The 17,521-nt window shown below is 44.1% G+C and overlaps 1 protein-coding gene across 3 annotated transcripts in view; it reads left to right on the forward strand.

Annotated features, from left to right (window-relative positions):
• Positions 1–17,521, forward strand: part of PLP1 (proteolipid protein 1) — a 139,796-nt gene that overhangs the window by 101,847 nt on the left and 20,428 nt on the right. For all 3 annotated transcript variants that reach the window (XR_013221114.1, XM_077283315.1, XM_077283316.1), the window contains exon 5: positions 15,090–15,163. Coding sequence is in view for 2 of the 3 variants with exons in the window: in XM_077283315.1 (XP_077139430.1) it covers positions 15,090–15,163 (74 nt within the window). In the remaining variant the exon portion in view is untranslated. The remainder of the gene's footprint in view (positions 1–15,089; positions 15,164–17,521) is intronic.

A 17,521-nucleotide genomic window follows, 5' to 3' on the forward strand; every position in this document is an offset into this window, starting at 1 on the left:
TTGGGGTATATTTTTTCTCCCTCTTCCATTGAGATGGATCCCGTCAAGGTGCAAGCTATTTGTGACTGGACTCAGCCCTCCTCTCTTAAGGGTCTTCAGAGATTTTTGGGCTTTGCCAACTTTTACCGCCGATTTATTGCTGGTTTTTCGGATGTCGTTAAACCACTGACTGATTTGACCAGACAAGGCGCTGATGTTGCTAATTGGTCCCCTCATGCTGTAGAGGCCTTTCAGGAGCTTAAGCGCCGTTTTGCCTCTGCCCCTGTGTTGCGTCAGCCTGATGTGAATCTGCCTTTTCAGGTTGAGGTTGACGCTTCGGAGATCGGAGCTGGGGCAGTGTTGTCGCAGAAAGGTTCCGACTGCTCCGTCATTAGGCCTTGTGCCTTCTTTTCTCGCAAATTTTCGCCCGCAGAGCGGAATTATGATGTTGGGAATCGGGAGCTTTTGGCCATGAAGTGGGCGTTTGAGGAGTGGCGCCATTGGCTCGAGGGGGCTAGGCATCAGGTGGTGGTATTGACTGACCACAAAAATTTGATTTATCTTGAGACTGCCAGACGCCTGAATCCTAGACAGGCGCGCTGGTCTTTATTTTTTTCTCGCTTTAATTTTGTGGTGTCATACCTACCGGGTTCTAAGAATGTTAAGGCAGATGCCCTTTCTAGGAGTTTTGACCCGGACTCTCCTGGTAATTCTGAACCCACAGGTATCCTTAGGGAGGGAGTAATTTTGTCGGCCGTTTCTCCTGATCTGCGGCGGTCCTTGCAAGAGTTTCAGGCGGATAGACCGGATCGTTGTCCGCCTGATAGACTGTTTGTTCCGGATGATTGGACCAGCAGAGTCATCTCTGAGGTACATTCTTCTGCATTGGCAGGTCATCCCGGAATTTTTGGTACCAGGGATTTGGTGGCAAGATCCTTCTGGTGGCCTTCCCTGTCACGAGATGTGCGAGTCTTTGTGCAGTCATGTGACGTTTGTGCTCGGGCCAAGTCTTGTAGTTCTCGGGCTAGCGGACTGCTGTTGCCCTTGCCTATTCCTAAGAGGCCTTGGACACACATCTCGATGGATTTTATTTCAGATCTGCCTGTTTCCCAGAAGATGTCTGTCATCTGGGTGGTCTGTGACCGTTTCTCTAAAATGGTCCATTTGGTTCCTCTGCCCAAGTTGCCTTCTTCTTCTGAGTTGGTTCCTCTGTTTTTTCAGAATGTTGTCCGATTGCACGGTATTCCTGAGAATATTGTTTCTGACAGAGGTACCCAATTTGTGTCTAGATTTTGGCGGGCATTCTGTGCTAGGATGGGCATAGATTTGTCTTTTTCATCTGCTTTTCACCCTCAGACTAATGGCCAGACCGAGCGGACTAATCAGACCCTTGAGACATATCTGAGGTGTTTTGTCTCTGCTGACCAGGATGATTGGGTTGCTTTTTTGCCATTGGCAGAGTTCGCCCTCAATAATCGGGCCAGCTCTTCCACCTTGGTGTCCCCGTTTTTCTGTAATTCGGGGTTTCACCCTCGATTTTCCTCCGGTCAGGTGGAATCCTCGGATTGTCCTGGAGTGGATGCGGTGGTGGAGAGATTGCATCACATCTGGGGGCAGGTTATGGACAATTTGAAGTTGTCCCAGGAGAAGACTCAGCGTTTTGCCAACCGTCATCGTCGTGTTGGTTCTCGGCTTTGTGTTGGAGATTTAGTGTGGTTGTCTTCTCGTTTTGTCCCTATGAGGGTCTCTTCTCCTAAGTTTAAACCTCGGTTCATCGGCCCTTATAGAATATTGGAGATTCTTAATCCTGTTTCTTTCCGTTTGGACCTCCCTGCGTCCTTTTCCATTCATAACGTTTTTCATCGGTCGTTATTGCGCAGGTATGAGGTACCTGTTGTACCTTCAGTTGAGCCTCCTGCTCCGGTGTTGGTTGAGGGTGAGTTGGAGTACGTTGTGGAGAAAATTTTGGACTCTCGTGTTTCCAGACGGAAACTCCAGTATCTGGTCAACTGGAAGGGTTACGGCCAGGAGGATAATTCTTGGGTCAATGCATCTGATGTTCATGCTTCTGATCTTGTTCGTGCCTTCCATAGGGCTCATCCTGGTCGCCCTGGTGGATCTGGTGAGGGTTCGGTGCCCCCTCCTTGAGGGGGGGGGTACTGTTGTGAATTTGGATTCTGGGCTCCCCCGGTGGCCGCTTGTGGAATTGGACTTGTCATCCTCTTTCCTGTTTCACCTGGTTCCATCAGTGGTGGGTGTCGCTATTTAAGCTCATTTCTCTGGTGGTTTCTTGCCGGTCAACAATGTTATCTGATGCCTCTCAGTGCTTGTTCCTGCTTCTAGACTACTACTAGATAAGTTGGACTTTTGTCCATGTTTTGTTTGCCTATTTGTTCCAGTTCACAGCTGAAGTTTTGTTACTGTGTCTGGAAAGCTCTCGTTGATCAGGGATTGCTACTCTGGCGTTATGAGTTAATGCCAGAGTTTAAGGTAATCTCTGGATGGTGTTTTGTTAGTGTTTTTCTGCTGACCATGAAAGTATACTATCTGTCTTCTGCTATCTAGTAAGCGGACCTCAAATTTGCTAAGACTATTTTCCTGCTGCGTTTGTTGTTTCATCTGAACTCACCGTCATTATATGTGGGGGGCTACTGTCTTCTTTGGAATATTTCTCTAGAGGTGAGCCAGGTCTTATATTTCCCTCTGCTAGCTATTTAGGTCTTAGGCCAGAGCTGGGCATCTAGCGATAAATAGGAAATGCTACCTGGCTATTTCTAGTTGCGCGGCAGGCTTAGTTCATGGTCAGTATAGTTCCATCTTCCGAGAGCTTGTCCTTCTATAGGCTTGCTATGATCTCTGCCTGCAGAGATCATGACAGCGGACACCATGTCGCGTTTGGAGAGCCCCTGTGTGCCTAAACATTGGAGCTCCCCCACAAGTGACCCCATTTTGGAAACTAGACCCCCCAAGGAACTTATCTAGATGCATAGTGAGCACTTTAAACCAACAAGTGCTTCACAGAAGTTTATAACGCAGAGCCGTGAAAATAAAAAATAATTTTTCTTTCCTCAAAAAAGATTTTTAGCCCAGAATTTTTTATTTTCCCAAGGGTAACAGGAGAAATTGGACCCCAAATGTTGTTGTCCAGTTTGTCCTGCGTACGATGATACCCCATATGTGAGGGTAAACCACTGTTTGGGTGCACGGCAGGGCTTGGAAGGGAAGGCACGCCATTTGGCTTTTTGAATGGAAAATTAGCTCCAATCATTAGCGGACACCATGTCGCGTTTGGAGAGCCCCTGTGTGCCTAAACATTGGAGCTTCCCCATAAGTGACCCCATTTTGGAAACTAGACCTCCCAAGGAACTAATCTAGATGTGTGGTGAGCACTTTGAACCCCTAAGTGCTTCACAGAAGTTTATAACGCAGAGCCGTGAAAATAATAAATACGTTTTCTTTCCTCAAAAAAAAAATTTTTAGCCCTGATTTTTTTATTTTCCCAAGGGTAACAGGAGAAATTTGACCCCAAGAGTTGTTGTCCAGTTTCTCCTGAGTATGCTGATACCCCATATGTGGGGGTAAACCACTGTTTGGGCACATGCCGGGGCTTGGAAGTGAAGTAGTGATGTTTTGAAATGCAGACTTTGATGGAATGCTCTGCGGGCGTCACGTTGCGTTTGCAGAGCCCCTGATGTGCCTAAACAGTAGAAACCCCCCACAAATGACCCCATTTTGGAAACTAAAGCCCCAAGGGAACTTATCTAGATGTGTGGTGAGCACTTTGAACCCCTAAGTGCTTCACAGAAGTTTATAACGCAGAGCCGTGAAAATAATAAATACGTTTTCTTTCCTCAAAAAATTTTTTTTAGCCCTGATTTTTTTATTTTCCCAAGGGTAACAGGAGAAATTTGACCCCAAGAGTTGTTGTCCAGTTTCTCCTGAGTACGGTGATACCCCATATGTGGGGGTAAACCACTGTTTAGGCACATGCCGGAGCTCGGAAGTGAAGTAGTGACGTTTTGAAATGCAGACTTTGATGGAATGCTCTGCGGGCATCACGTTGCGTTTGCAGAGCCCCTGATGTGCCTAAAGAGTAGAAACTCCCCACAAGTGACCCCATTTTGGAAACTAAACCCCCAAGGGAACTTATATAGATGTGTGGTGAGCACTTTGAACCCCCAAGTGCTTCACAGAAGTTTATAACGCAGAGCCGTGAAAATAAAAAATCATTTTTCTTTCCTCAAAAATAATTTTTTAGCCCGCAATTTTTTATTTTCCCAAGGGTTACAGGAGAAATTGGACCCCAAAAGTTGTTGATCAGTTTCTCCTGAGTACGCTGGTACCCCATATGTGGGGGTAAAGCACTGTTTGGGCACACGTCGGGGCTCGGAAGGGAGAGAGCACCATTTTACTTTTTCAACGCAAGATTGGCTGGAATCAATGGTGGCGCCGTGTCGCGTTTGGAGACTCCCTGATGTGCCTAAAAAGTGGAAACCCCTCAATTCTAACTCCAACCCTAACCCCAACACACCCCTAACTCTAATCCCAACCCTAACCACAACCCTAACCCCAACACACCCCTAACCCTAGTCTTACCCCTAATTCCAACCCTAAGGCTATGTGCTCACGTTGCGGATTTGTGTGGATTTTTCCGCAGTTTTTGAAAAATCTGCAGGTAAAACGCACTGCGCTTTACCTGCGGATTTACCGCGGATTTCCAGTGTTTTTTGTGTGGATTTCACTTGCGGATTCCTATTATGGAGCAGGTGTAAAACGCTGCGGAATTGCACAAAGAATTGACATGCTGTGGAAAATACAACGCAGCGTTTCCGCGCTGTATTTTCCGCACCATGGGCACAGCGGATTTGGTTTTCCATAGGTTTACGTGGTACTGTAAAAATGATGGAAAACTGATACGAATCCGCAGCGACCAATCCGCTGCGGATCCGCAGCCAAATCCGCACCGTGTGCTCATAGCCTAATTCTAACCCTAATTCCAACCCTAACCCTAATTCTAACCCTAATTCTAACCCTAGCCCTAAGTGCAACTCTAGCCCTAAGTGCAACCCTAGCCCTAAGTGCAACCCTAGCCCTAAGTGCAACCCTAAGTGCAACCCTAAGTGCAACCCTAGCCCTAAGTGCAACCCTAAGTGCAACCCTAAGTGCAACCCTAGCCCTAAGGGCAACCCTAAGGGCAACCCTAAGTGCAACCCTAAGTGCAACCCTAAGTGCAACCCTAGCCTTAAGTGCAACCCTAAGTGCAACCCTAGCCTTAAGTGCAACCCTAAGTGCAACCCTAAGTGCAACCCTAGCCCTAAGTAAAACCCTAAGTGCAACCCTAAGTGCAACCCTACCCCTACCCCTAACCCTACCCATAACTGTACCCCTAACCCTAACCCTAATGGAAAAACAAAAATAATTATATTTTCTGTATTTTATTATTGTCCCTACCTATGGGGGTGATTTATTTACTATTTTTTTTATTTTGATCGCTGTGATAGAACTTATCACAGCGACCAAAATGTGCAGGAACGAATCTGCCTGCTGGCAGATTCGGCGGGCGCACTGCGCATGCGCCCGCCATTTTCCAAGATGGCGGCGCCCATGAAGCAGACGGCCGGACACCGGGAGGGACATCGGAGCTAGGTAAGTATGGGGGGGTGAGACCGGAACACGGGGGGGGGGGGATCGGAGGACCTGGGGAGCGGACAGGAGGACCGGGGGAGCCGACAGGAGGGAGGAGGGGAGCGGAACGGAGATCGGGGCAAAAAGGACGACTGGGGGGGCGATCGGTGGGGTGGGGTGGGGGCAGATCGGGGTCTCCAGCCATGGCAGATGCTATTGCAGCATCGGCCATGGCTGGATTGTAATATTTCACCATTTTCATAGGTGAAATATTACAAATCGCTCTGATTGGCAGTTTCACTTTCAACAGCCAATCAGAGCGATCGTAGCCACGGGGGGGTGAAGCCACCCCCCCTGGGCTGAAGTACCACTCCCCCTGTCTCTGCAGATCGGGTAAAATGGGAGTTAACCCCTTCACCCGATCTGCAGGGACGCGATCATTCTGTGACACAGCATATGCGTCACAGGTCGGATTGGCACCGACTTTCATGACGCATACGCTGTGTCACAGGTCGGGAAGGGGTTAAGGGAATGAGTCACATACTTTTTGTTAAATGACCACTAATACCACATACAAGGTACAAATACCGCCACACCATGACCAGCCCACATATTACCACCACATAGTGACCGAATACTACTACATACAAGGGAGAAATACAACCACATCATGACCAGACCACATAGTGACCAAATGCTACCACATACAAGCATGAAATAGAGCCACACCATGACCAGATCACATATTACCATCACATAGTGAATGAATAATACCACATACAAGGAACAAGTACCGCCACATCATGACCAGACCACATATTAATACTAAAATACAGTTCATTAATTAAAAAAGAACAAAATAATAAGTGCCATTATACACAGGAGCTCTGTATATAGTGTCAGTGTACAGGTAATACAGGGTCACCAGTGATATTGTACACAGAAGCTCTGTATATAGTGTCAGTGTACAGGTAATACAGTGATCACCAGTGCCATGAGACTCCACCCAGGCTCCATTACAGCTCCGCCTCCTCAACGCAAACCTCAAACCTTTCAACAAACCACCGAACACTCTTGGAAAAACTAAATTTTGTTCTGGCCAAAAGATTTTTTAAGAAGCCACCACAACAAGGCAGACTCTTTTGGTTGGGCCCTACTCTACTCTAACCTATTAAAAATTTCTTTAAATGTCCAATACTCTTTTTATGTATATTTTTATGTTTTTCTTTAAGGGAATGAGACACATAAATTTTTTTATTAAATGACCACATACAAGGGACAAATACCGCCACACCATGACCAGACCACATAGAGAAGAGATCCAGTAAAAATTCAAATGTTATTAATATTCTATTAAAAACAACATTTTTTTTCAAAATAAAAAGCAGAAAATGTCTCACCATCAGGAGACGCCACTAAAAGTCAGGGGGAAACATAAATCCTAATAATCCGGATCCTAACTAAATAGTAGTAGCCAAAATACATACAGCATGAAGTACACCCCTAAAGAGAAACATGTATCAAATGCCAAGAAAAAATCCTCCTATTGCTATAATGCATAGTAAATTTCATAGTGAAGAGAGGAGAAATATATGGCAAAACAAACAATATAAATAATAGGTGGATCAAGAAACGTGGCGACTCCCCACCCCAACGCGCGTTTCACTGCTGGCTTCTTCCCGGGGGCGTGCAGTTCTCCCTATACACACTTCATCATGTGCAGTCCCCCTTCAGGCACACTTCATCATGTGCAGTCCCCCCTCAGACACACTTCATCATGTGCAATCCCCCCACTTCATTCCAAGTCCCCCCACACTTCATCATGTGCAGTCCCCCTCCCTCAATTTCATCATGTGCAGTCCCCCCAAACACACTTCACCATGTGCATTCCCCCCCCCCATGCACACTTCATCATGTGCAGTCCCCCTTTCAGGCACACTTCATCATGTGCAGTCCCCCTCTTCATCATGTGCGTTCCCCCCAGACACACTTCATCATGTGCAGTCCCCTTCCTCTTAGACACAGTTCATCATGAGGGGACCTCCAGACATACTTCATCATGGGTAGTTGTAAGGTAACAAGCAGGAACACGGGATGCAGTGACGGGACGCAGGCAGAGCAAGGGTTAACAGGTTTATTTACAGGGGAATACTCCAGGCAGGGAGGTAAAGGGTTAAACGGCGGAGACAAACAATACATTAAAACAAATTATATTCTTAAGGTGAAGAACAACGGTTCAAAATAACGGTGGTCCAATAGCACAGATGTCAGGAAGTCCTGAAAATGCAGCTCCTGCTGTGAACTCAATGGCATCAACAACGGCTGGTGCGGTGTCCTTTTTAATGGGGTCCAGCAAGCAAACAATACCCCTTCTTCTGGTAACAGTGGATGGTCTCCGGTACCTTCCACTGGCCCTAGTCCAAATACTGTAGATGCCTACAAGGTTACGGGCCACGGTACTGTCTAAGCCCGATGTGTCTCCTGCACAACTCTCCTGACAGTCTCTGTCAAATGGGCCCAAAGTGGCTGACGGTAATGCAGGTCACGGTCTTGTATGAGCCCAACGTGGCTCGGCAGATGTTTACTGGCACAGTCAGGGTGCAGGTGTCTGTCTTGTCCCCGGTCACTCTTATGGGGCACGTGTGTTGTACTCACGGACACGGTACATTCTGCATCTTACTTTTTGGTAGTCACCAGCACACCCTGCACGTTCCTATCCCCCTCTGGTCCCCGCTGCTGGCGATGGGGAATGGTGGTCGCTGGCCTGCACAATGCTGGTGCTCCCCAGACGGAACACTTCTCTCTCTGTGGCTGCTGCAGAGCCGATCAAAGTAGAGCAGCTTCTAGTCTCCCATGGAAGCTGCCCGATCCATCAATACAAAAAAGGAATTAACCCAATCGCTAAACGGCATAACGAGATCATAGACATCTTTGGTGTCTATGAACTCGTAATGACCTGGAGAATCATAATGGCAGATAATTTTTAGCATTTAGTGAACATGGTACAAAAAAAATAAACAACTTTGGAATTGCACTTTTTTTTGCATTTTCAGCCTATTTGGAATTTTTTTCCCATTTTCCAGTACACAATATTTTAAAATCAATGGTGTTGTTCAAAAGTACAACTTGTCCTGCAAAAAACAAGACCTAACATGGCCATTTGACAGAAAAATAAAAAAGTTATGACCGTGGGAAAAAGGGGAGCAAAGAATGAAATTGCAAAAAAAACCAAACCTCTGGTCTTTAAGGGGTTAATATGCTCGGATACAGCACTCTGTGAACAGCCAGCTTCTTTAACAATGACCTTTTGTGTCTTACCCACCTTGTGGAGTGTGTCAATGACTGCCTTCTGGACATCTGCCAAGTCAGCAGTCTTCCCCATGATTGTGGAGCCTACTGAAACTGACTAAGGGACTTTTTTAAACACTTAGGAAGCCTTTTCAGGTGTTTTGTGATGTGATTACTAGTGGCGGTGTGTCAGTGATGTATGACTATAGAGTAATTATTAGTGGTAGTGCATCAGTGATATATGACCATGGAGTGATTATTAGTGGCGGTGTATCAGTGATGTATGACTATGGAGTGATTATTAGTGGCGGTGTATCAGTGATGTATGACTATGGAGTGATTATTAGTGGCGGTGTATTAGTGATGTATGACTATGGAGTGATTCTTAGTGGCAGTGTATCAGTGATGTATGACTATGGAGTGATTATTAGTGGCGGTGTATCAGTGATGTATGACTATGGAGTGATTACTAGTGGCGGTGTATCAGTGATGTATGACTATGGAGTGATTATTAGTGGCGGTGTATCAGTGATGTATGACTATGGAGTGATTATTAGCGGCGGTGTATCAGTGATGTTTGACTATGGAGTGATTCTTAGTGGCAGTGTATCAGTGATGTATGACTATGGAGTGACTATTAGTGGCAGTGTATCAGTGATGTATGTCTATGGAGTGATTATTAGTGGCAGTGTATCAGTGATGTATGACCATGGAGTGATTATTAGTGGCAGTGTGTCAGTGATGTGATTATTAGTGGTGGTGTGTTAGTGATGTGATTATTAGTGGCGGTGTGTCAGTGATGCGATTATTAGTGGCGGTGTGTCAGTGATGTATGACTATGGAGTGATTATTAGTGGCAGTGTATCAGTGATGTATGACTATGGAGTGATTATTAGTGGCAGTGTATCAGTGATGTTTGACTATGGAGTGATTATTAGTGGCTGTGTTTCAGTGATGTTTGACTATGGAGTGATTATTAGTGGCAGTGTGTCAGTGATGTATGACGATGGAGTGATTATTAGTGGTAGTGTCTCAGTGATGTATGACTATGGAGTGATTATTAGTGGCAGTGTATCAGTGATGTATGACCATGGAGTGATTATTAGTGGCAGTGTGTCAGTGATGTGATTATTAGTGGTGGTGTGTCAGTGATGTGATTATTAGTGGCAGTGTGTCAGTGATGCGATTATTAGTGGCGGTGTGTCAGTGATGTATGACTATGGAGTGATTATTAGTGGCAGTGTATCAGTGATGTATGACTATGGAGTGATTATTAGTGGCAGTGTATCAGTGATGTTTGACTATGGAGTGATTATTAGTGTCCGTGTTTCAGTGATGTATGACTATGGAGTGATTATTAGTGGCAGTGTCTCAGTGATGTATGACTATGGAGTGATTATTAGTGGTAGTGTCTCAGTGATGTATGACGATGGAGTGATTATTAGTGGCAGTGTCTCAGTGATGTATGACGATGGAGTGATTATTAGTGGTAGTGTCTCAGTGATGTATGACGATGGAGTGATTATTAGTGGCAGTGTCTCAGTGATGTATGACTATGGAATGATTATTAGTGGTAGTGTCTCAGTGATGTGTGACGATGGAGTGATTATTAGTGGTAGTGTCTCAGTGATGTATGACTATGGAGTGATTATTAGTGGCAGTGTTTCAGTGATGTATGACTATGGAGTGATTATTAGTGGCAGTGTCTCAGTGATGTATGACTATGGAGTGATTATTAGTGGTAGTGTCTCAGTGATGTATGACTATGGAGTGATTATTAGTGGCAGTGTATCAGTGATGTATGACCATGGAGTGATTATTAGTGGCAGTGTGTCAGTGATGTGATTATTAGTGGTGGTGTGTCAGTGATGTGATTATTAGTGGCGGTGTGTCAGTGATGCGATTATTAGTGGCGGTGTGTCAGTGATGTATGACTATGGAGTGATTATTAGTGGCAGTGTATCAGTGATGTTTGACTATGGAGTGATTATTAGTGGCAGTGTTTCCGTGATGTATGACTATGGAGTGATTATTAGTGGCAGTGTATCAGTGATGTATGACTATGGAGTGATTATTAGTGGCAGTGTATCAGTGATGTATGACTATGGAGTGATTATTAGTGGTAGTGTCTCAGTGATGTATGACGATGGAGTGATTATTAGTGGCAGTGTCTCAGTGATGTATGACGATGGAGTGATTATTAGTGGTAGTGTCTCAGTGATGTATGACGATGGAGTGATTATTAGTGGCAGTGTCTCAGTGATGTATGACTATGGAGTGATTATTAGTGGCAGTGTCTCGGTGATGTATGACTATGGAGTGATTATTAGTGGTAGTGTCTCAGTGATGTATGACGATGGAGTGATTATTAGTGGTAGTGTCTCAGTGATGTATGACTATGGAGTGATCATTAGTGGCAGTGTCTCGGTGATGTATGACTATGGAGTGATTATTAGTGGTAGTGTCTCAGTGATGTATGACGGTGGAGTGATTATTAGTGGTAGTGTCTCAGTGATGTATGACGATGGAGTGATTATTAGTGGTAGTGTCTCAGTGATGTATGACGATGGAGTGATTATTAGTGGCAGTGTCTCAGTGATGTATGACTATGGAGTGATTATTAGTGGCAGTGTCTCAGTGATGTATGACTATGGAGTGATTATTAGTGGCAGTGTCTCAGTGATGTATGACTATGGAGTGATGATTAGTGGCAGTGTCTCAGTGATGTATGACTATGGAGTGATTATTAGTGGCAGTGTCTCAGTGATGTATGACTATGGAGTGATTATTAGTGGCAGTGTCTCAGTGATGTATGACTATGGAGTGATTATTAGTGGCAGTGTCTCAGTGATGTATGACTATGGAGTGATTATTAGTGGCAGTGTCTCAGTGATGTATGACGATGGAGTGATTATTAGTGGCAGTGTCTCAGTGATGTATGACGATGGAGTGATTATTAGTGGCAGTGTCTCGGTGATGTATGACTATGGAGTGATTATTAGTGGTAGTGTCTCAGTGATGTATGACGATGGAGTGATTATTAGTGGCAGTGTCTCGGTGATGTATGACTATGGAGTGATTATTAGTGGTAGTGTCTCAGTGATGTATGACGATGGAGTGATTATTAGTGGTAGTGTCTCAGTGATGTATGACGGTGGAGTGATTATTAGTGGTAGTGTCTCAGTGATGTATGACGGTGGAGTGATTATTAGTGGTAGTGTCTCAGTGATGTATGACGATGGAGTGATTATTAGTGGTAGTGTCTCAGTGATGTATGACGATGGAGTGATTATTAGTGGTAGTGTCTCAGTGATGTATGACGATGGAGTGATTATTAGTGGTAGTGTCTCAGTGATGTATGACTATGGAGTGATTATTAGTGGCAGTGTCTCAGTGATGTATGACTATGGAGTGATTATTAGTGGCAGTGTCTCAGTGATGTATGACTATGGAGTGATTATTAGTGGCAGTGTCTCAGTGATGTATGACTATGGAGTGATTATTAGTGGCAGTGTCTCAGTGATGTATGACTATGGAGTGATTATTAGTGGCAGTGTCTCAGTGATGTATGACGATGGAGTGATTATTAGTGGCAGTGTCTCGGTGATGTATGACTATGGAGTGATTATTAGTGGTAGTGTCTCAGTGATGTATGACGGTGGAGTGATTATTAGTGGTAGTGTCTCAGTGATGTATGACGATGGAGTGATTATTAGTGGCAGTGTCTCAGTGATGTATGACGATGGAGTGATTATTAGTGGTAGTGTCTCAGTGATGTATGACGATGGAGTGATTATTAGTGGCAGTGTCTCAGTGATGTATGACTATGGAGTGATTATTAGTGGCAGTGTCTCAGTGATGTATGACTATGGAGTGATTATTAGTGGCAGTGTCTCAGTGATTTATGACTATGGAGTGATTATTAGTGGCAGTGTCTCAGTGATGTATGACTATGGAGTGATTATTAGTGGCAGTGTCTCAGTGATGTATGACTATGGAGTGATTATTAGTGGCAGTGTCTCAGTGATGTATGACTATGGAGTGATTATTAGTGGCAGTGTCTCAGTGATGTATGACTATGGAGTGATTATTAGTGGCAGTGTCTCAGTGATGTATGACTATGGAGTGATTATTAGTGGCTGTGTGTCAATGATGTATGACCATGGAGTGATTATTAGTGGCGGAGTGTCAGTGATGTGATTATTAGTGGCGGTGTGTCAGTGATGTGATTATTAGTGGCGGTGTGTCAGTGATGTGATTATTAGTGGCGGTGTGTCAGTGATGTGATTATTGGCGGTGTGTAAGTGATGTATGACAATGGAGTGATTATTAGTGGCAGTGTCTCAGTGATGTATGACACTGGAGTGATTATTAGTGGTAGTGTCTCAGTGATGTATGACTATGGAGTGATTATTAGTGGCGGTGTGTCAGTGATGTGATTATTAGTGGCGGTGTGTCAGTGATGTGATTATTAGTGGCGGTGTGTCAGTGATGTGATTATTAGTGGCGGTGTGTCAGTGATGTGATTATTAGTGGCGGTTTATCAGTTTCCTCCCTTTAGCGGCACATAGTAAGCTGTCAATCAGCAGGTGAGTGGGGAGATCCACAGTGCATGAAACAACTGCTAATGAACTGTGAGTTTACCAGAAATCCCACCATCGCCACACAGATATGCCGCAGCCAGCCATTAATGTCATTACTTCATACTGCCCTCATGGAGCAGATATGTTCTGACACTTTACCTTTAAGACTTTTATATTTTTTCTAAGCTGTGATCTTACACAAATGTAATCAGATCATGTGAGACAGGTAACACAGGCCAACAAAAAACAACTTTTTTTATGTTTCTTTGATGAAAATAGGCAAATATTACTAATTTTGGGTCGAGAAACTCAAATATACCCACAGAATTGTTTAATTAGCTCTCGTTTTTTAGATACACGCCATGGAAGTATGTGCTGTAGGTAGCGATAAGAATTCATTACAAGAGTATAAATTGCACAGTACAGTACACATATTTAGTATCGCCGCGTCCGTAACGACCCAACCTATAAAACTGTCCCACTAGTTAACCCCTTCAGTAAACACCGTAAGAAAAAAAACAAAAAAACGAGGCAAAAAACAACGCTTTATTACCATACCGCCGAACAAAAAGTGGAATAACACGCGATCAAAAAGATGGATATAAATAACCATGGTACCGCTGAAAACGTCATCTTGTCCCGCAAAAAACGAGCCGCCATACAGCATCATCAGCAAAAAAATAAAAAAGTTATAGTCCTCAGAATAAAGCGATGCCAAAATAATTATTTTTTCTATAAAATAGTTTTTATCGTATAAAAGCGCCAAAACATTAAAAAATGATATAAATGAGGTATCGCTGTAATCGTACTGACCCGACGAATAAAACTGCTTTATCAATTTTACCAAACGCAGAACGGTATAAAGAAATTCATGAATAGCTGGTTTTTGGTTATTCTGCCTCACAAAAATCGGAATAAAAAGTGATAAAAAATGGTCACGTGTCCGAAAATGTTACCAATAAAAACGTCAACTCGTCCCGCAAAAAACAAGACCTCACATGACTCTGTGGACCAAAATGTGGAAAAATTATAGGTCTCAAAATGCAACGTATATAAGTGCCACGTATTTAAGTGCCACGTATAAGTGCCACGTATTTAAGTGCCACGTATAAGCAAAGTAATGATGGTAAGCAGTCTTCACAAGTGGAGTAATTGGTCTTCTTTGGTTGGCAAATGTCACATAACCACACACGTAACAAAAATTGTTAACAATATTTGCACATTTACGAGGCATTTTCAAAGTGTAAATTCTCTCCACAAAATTACTGCAACAAGAGAAAGAGACTTCAATTAGTACAAACTATGCAGACACAATGAATAAAATGGCTGACATTGGTTCAACAGGTCTGTAATCAGGTTTACCAATACACATTTGTTGAAAATTCAAAATTTCCCTATTTTCCTGCATAATAATCTTAAATGACCTGTATCTCAGCAACAAGAGCTAATAATGATTTTTAAGTAACATATTCGTTTTTAGGATGCTAAAATTATTACAAACCAGCTATTTTCATTTCAGAAACATTTTCACTGTTGGCCAGTGAATTATTACACATTTGCTATTTTATCTTTATTAATTCCATAAATCTATGTTTCTTTTCCCCACCTCTTCAGGAGTCCTACCATGGAACTCATTCCCTGGGAAAGTGTGTGGAACTAGTTTACTTGCAATCTGCAAAACTTCTGAGGTTAGTGTCTTAGTTCTTGTAAAATATGTTTAATGTTCCTAATCATCAGATCCCAATATCCACCAACCAGAACTATTCATGGAAAAACTCCATAAGGGTAAGTCTCCACGTTCAGGATTGCATCAGGATTTGGTCAGGATTTTCCATCAGTTTTTGTAAGCCAAAACCAGGAGTGGGTGATAAATGCAGAAGTGGTGCATATGTTTCTATTATACTTTTCCTCTGATTGTTCCACTCCTGGTTTTGGCTTACAAAAACTGATGGAAAATCCTGACCAAATCCTGATGCAATCCTGAACGTGGAGACTTACCCTTATGGGAGTTGGTGCATGGAACACTTTTCAGCTGTCCGTAAGATGGTTTAAAGGGAATCTATCAGCAGGTTTTTCCTGTACAATCTGAGAGCACTATGATGTTGGGGAAGAGACCCTGTATTCGGTGATGTGTCACTTACTGGGCTGCTTTGTTTCAATAGGATCAGTGATTTATCAGCAGGAGATTATCACTACAAGACAATTAACCACATGTCTCCTGGTCCAACCACTCTCCCAGCACTTATTAACAGCTCTCTGTCACTGTACAATGCACATAGGAAGCTGCCAATCTGTGGTGTGGGCGGGGGGTATACACATAAAGCTGCCAATCAGTGGTGTGGGTGGAGTTATATACAGGAAGCTGCCAATCAGTGGTGTGGGTGGGGTTATACACAGGAAGCTGCCAATCTGTGGTGTGGGCGGGGGTATACACATAAAGCTGCCAATCAGTGGTGTGGGTGGAGTTATATACAGGAAGCTGCCAATCAGTGGTGTGGGTGGGGTTATACACAGGAAGCTGCCAATCAGTGGTGTGGGCGGAGTTATACACATAAAGCTGCCAATCAGTGGTGTCGGCAGAGTTATACACAGGAAGCTGCTAGTGGTGTGGGCGGGGTTATACACAGAAAGCCAATCAGTGATGTGGGCAGGGTTATACACAGAAAGCTGCCAATCAGTGATGTGGGCGGAGTTATATACAGAAAGCTGCCAATCAGTGGTGTGGGCGGAGTTATATACAGAAAGCTGCCAATCAGTTGTGTGGGAGGATTTACACACATAAAGTTGCCAATCAGTGGTTTGGGTGGAGTTATATTCAAAAAGCTGCTAGTGGTGTGGGTGGAGTTATACACAGAAAGCCAATCAGTGATGTGGGCGGGGTTATACACAGAAAGCTGCCAGTGGTGGGCGGGGTTATACACAGAAAGCTGCCAATCAGTAGTGTGGGGGGGTTATACACAGAAAGCCAATCAGTGGTGTGGGCGGAGTTATACACAGAAAGCCAATCAGTGATGTGGATGGGGTTATACACAGAAAGCTGCCAATGAGTGGTGTGGGCGGAGTTATACACAGAAAGCTGCCAATGAGTGGTGTGGGCAGAGTTATACACAGAAAGCTGCCAATCAGTGGTGTGGGCGGAGTCATACACAGAAAGCTGCCAATCAGTGGTGTGGGCAGAGTTATACACAGCTCAACATTTCAGCTCTGTTAGATCTGCAGCAGAGAAAACTGTGACTATCACAACTCCTGCACTGAGGAAACTAAGTAACACATCACTGGAACCAGGGTCTCTGCACCTACCTGGTGTTGCTGTCAGATTATATAGCAGAAAACTGCTGACTGATCTCCTTTAATGTCTACACACTGGGCCCTGCACTGACCATTAGAATGGGAACTCTGAGCCCTCCTTTCTGTCCATTCTCACTGCATGATCACAGTGAGGATTGTCACGTGGCTCAGTGGTCGTGCATGTGCTGTTCTACCTCATCTCATGTCTATGGTGCTGTCCGGAGGCAGCTGAGTACAGAGCTCAGCTGGTTTTATCAGTTCCGTAGACATTGACAGAAGGGTGCATGCATGATCCCAACTTCATTCGACAGAAAACCTGACTGTAAGAGAAAATTTTTTCCTGGCCCCAAATCCCTGCTTCATAATGCCACTGGATAATAGGGTTACTCCTGTCTTCATAGACAGGTAGTGCTGGCAGGTGCCCGTAACAACCAGCACTTTTTGTATGCTACAGGTTATTAAAGTCCCCCTGATAATTATTTTGTATACAAATATCAAAAGACTGACTGTCACTTCCAAGCAGAAATCAGGTCTGAACAGGTGCTAAGAGTGGCCATCGCCATATACAACTAAACAAATAAAGGAGCGCTCTGTAGCACCATAGCATGCAACCATGAGATATGAAAAATGAATTGCATTACTGCACTAGAAAATATGAAAAATTGAGAAAGCTTAGCACATTAATTGGCCAATTCATGTTGACCCGGCAGCCACGATAAGGCGACTCTCGTTGCCAGGACCTGCCTAATGTGAGTGTG

This window comes from Ranitomeya variabilis, chromosome 2, assembly GCF_051348905.1.
Source record: "Ranitomeya variabilis isolate aRanVar5 chromosome 2, aRanVar5.hap1, whole genome shotgun sequence".
NCBI lineage: Eukaryota > Metazoa > Chordata > Amphibia > Anura > Dendrobatidae > Ranitomeya > Ranitomeya variabilis.